The sequence below is a fragment of the Branchiostoma floridae genome, chromosome 8 (assembly GCF_000003815.2).
Source record: "Branchiostoma floridae strain S238N-H82 chromosome 8, Bfl_VNyyK, whole genome shotgun sequence".
NCBI lineage: Eukaryota > Metazoa > Chordata > Leptocardii > Amphioxiformes > Branchiostomatidae > Branchiostoma > Branchiostoma floridae.
In genome coordinates, this window is record NC_049986.1 from 4,728,356 (window position 1) to 4,731,458 (window position 3,103).

General features: G+C 41.8%; 1 protein-coding gene across 1 annotated transcript in view; it reads left to right on the top strand.

Annotated features, from left to right (window-relative positions):
- LOC118421141 (E3 ubiquitin-protein ligase UBR4-like) overlaps positions 1-3,103 on the top strand; it is a 72,750-nt gene continuing 69,647 nt past the window's right edge. Inside the window, exons 1-2 of the mRNA XM_035828302.1 lie at positions 1-59; positions 2,632-2,709. Coding sequence (XP_035684195.1) covers positions 24-59; positions 2,632-2,709 — 114 coding nt within the window. The 5' untranslated portion in view covers positions 1-23. The remainder of the gene's footprint in view (positions 60-2,631; positions 2,710-3,103) is intronic.

Below are 3,103 nucleotides of genomic sequence, written 5' to 3' on the forward strand. Positions count from 1 at the left end.
GATGTATTTGAAGCCTATCCCCAATGTGCACAGAAATGGTCTTCCGATTGCCATGTCAGGTACATTGTGTGTATATATATAAATTTTCCTGTGATTTCTGTTTTCCTTGGTCTGACCCCCAATTTGCATGTAGATGTAGATACAGCCCATGGCTTAGGGAAGTTAATCTGAAGGTCGGACTCCCCACAATGTTGTTAGATACATGTATATAGGGAGCTTTAGGCAATGCAAATGTGTTCAGGAAGTTTATACCATTGTATATGTATTGTACAGATTCTGAACCACACCTCAGAACCCAGCACAGTATACTACAAAATGTGATGATGATGTACACCATTTTGTAATTGATTTTAGATGTGTTTGTGCTGATGTGCAATTGTTTGCTGAAAAAGTCAGATATTTGTGCAACTTTTAATGTCTCATTATAAAATGCGAAACTGGCATGTTATGCCATTTAATTTATCTCAATTACTGTTAACCTGATAGAATTGACAGCATAAGATGGTTAGTATACATGCACATTCATACATGTCCAAGCTGTCCTAACATGAGTGTGCTGTTACTATACTGTAACTGTAAGTTACTTATTCATTACCTGCATGTATGCAGGTATGGTTTTCACGGGCGTGGGAAAATTTGGAAGCTGGGGATTTAGGGCGCTGTATCTCAAGAACGGATGGTGCGAGCACGACGATTTTTGGTACGTGGGTTGGGGGTGGTAGTCTGACACTCAGGTTTGATTTTGGGCCTCCTGGCGCTTGAACTTGACATTGCAGGTGGCATTTTTGGTGTTTTGGGGGCACTTTTGGCGCTGTGTGTCCGGAACGATACGCGTCATTGCGACGATTTTTGGTGCATGGGTGGGAAGTTGTTGCCTGTTGCCTAGGATTGACTTTGGGCCTTGTCGCGTTTGAACTTGACGCGGCAGGTCGAATTTTGTGTCCGGGAGGGGTATTTCCGGAGTTATATCTTCTGAACGGTTGGGGCGGGCGCATTGATATTTGGCACATGTGTTGGCGGTGGCTGAATAATTCTCAATGTTGATTTTGGCGCCCTTGGTGCTTGAACTTGACATTCCAGGTTACCTTTTGTGCGGGCACTGCGCGTGCGCTGTATCTCCGGAACGCAAGGTGCCATCGTGTTGCTATTTGTTTCGTGGGTTGTTGCTGGTGTCCTGGTGGTCAGGTTTGATTTTGGGCCTCCTAGTGCTTGAACTTGATACTGTAGGTTGACCCTGTTTTGGTGTGGTTGGGGCATCCCCCCAATATCTGCTTGGTTTGGTTGGGTTTGGGTTGATTGATAGGTCTTTAAGCTTAGGTGTAGAATCGTCATCTGTTTTTGCACTGGCTTCTGACACCTTCAATGTATCAGGTTACTTTGTATCAACAGTGTCTGACCTGCCAGATGACATACCTAGTCTAGTATCTGTTGCTGTATTTGTTAGGTACAATTTGAGTTTGCTACTTAGTCTGACTTTGTGGTGTTTTGAGAGCTGTGTAGTACTGAGTTTAAAGTTCTGGTACAAGTTCCTTTACCCTGTGTGGCAATCAGCAGAAGATACAACTTTCTAAAGTGGAGAAGAAATGTATAGAGCTTGAGTGTTAGAGAAAGGTATGTGTATGATTTTTCCTTCTTGCTGTTTCTTTGGGGTTGCCATTTCCGTATTGTATGCAGGTAATTTGTAGTTTGGGGCTAGTCATATTCGCTTGACTTTTGGGCCTGCTTAATCTATAGTACGGGCAGGGTTAAGTGGTAGAGGCTTTGTTCTGTTTTAAATTTAGTATCGTTTGTTGCATTTTGTCACTGCAAAAATATGATGAAATTGTTTTCCCCCTCTAAGCAACTGCTCATTGATTTTGTGGGATGTTTGCTGGGTGTTCACTCTGACTACAACAGCTTTCTGAACTTTTTAAAGCAGCAGCAGCTTGCCATCTATGAATGGGATTGAAAAGGACATTTTGAATAGTAAATTCTGCTGTTAAATTTGGCTTAGGTTCTTCAAGAGATTTAGGTTTTAGTTGGACGGATTGAATAAAATATCATACCACCCTGGGGACTAACTGTTGCTGCTGGATGGGGCCTACCACTATTCATATTGTCTATGGAACTATTGTAAAAATATTATTGGTCAAATTATGCAAATAACCTTCCAGTGCCAAGTCATATGTGACAGAATAACTACATGGGCCATCTGAGACAAAAAAAGGTAGGAAAAGTCGTCTCAACAACTTCAAGGTACTGTGGTTGGTTACCTGCTTAAGAAATCCAAAATAAGTAATGTTCATCCATGCCCAAGCTTACACATTCCCAAAATGGAATTTCAGACTTTGGCATGGTGCAGTCAAACCAACAAGGTAAAAAATCTCACTTTTTCAACCACGCAACCACAGACGAAAAGGAAAAAAAATAAACAATAGGTCTACAGACACCCAATACATTTCATGCAGGCCTGAGGTCTACGAACTCTTGTTTAAATTGTATTAATCTGGAAGCTCTTACCATTAGTACTGAAGTCTCTCAAAGTTTCTGCAATCCTCAAGCTTCACAAGTTGTTACTAAAGTTTTGTTGTGACGAAAGGTAATTGTATGCTTGTTATGGCAGGAGGTAACATGTGTAACTTTGTGTTTCAGATTAAGAAAGTGGCAGATCTGTGCCCCTCTGTGACATCTCCTGTGTTCCAGCAGGACTGGTTTCATGTGCTGTCAGAGGTGACAGGGGTTTCATTTGATTGCATGCTCAATACAGATTCACAGTGACACTGTACATTTACATGTAGTTCTGATACATGTGGTATTTGACTGACTAGTGCACTTCTGCATGTTCCTGTGTATTGTAAAGATATGAGCCTAGGCCTGTACCTGATTTGTGCCTCAGTTCCAGTGACGGTGACGGTGACCGTCACTGTGTTACAAAGATGTGGGCCTGAACTGTCTTGTGTTCTGTCAAGATATGCATGCAGGCCTGTGTTTGTGTTGTAAAGATGTGAGCCTGTACATGTGTGTTGTAAAGAGTGTGGACCTGCACTTATATGTTTTGTTGTATAGATATGAGCCTGTACATGTGGATAACATTAAGATATGAGCCTGTACTTGTGTGTGGAAA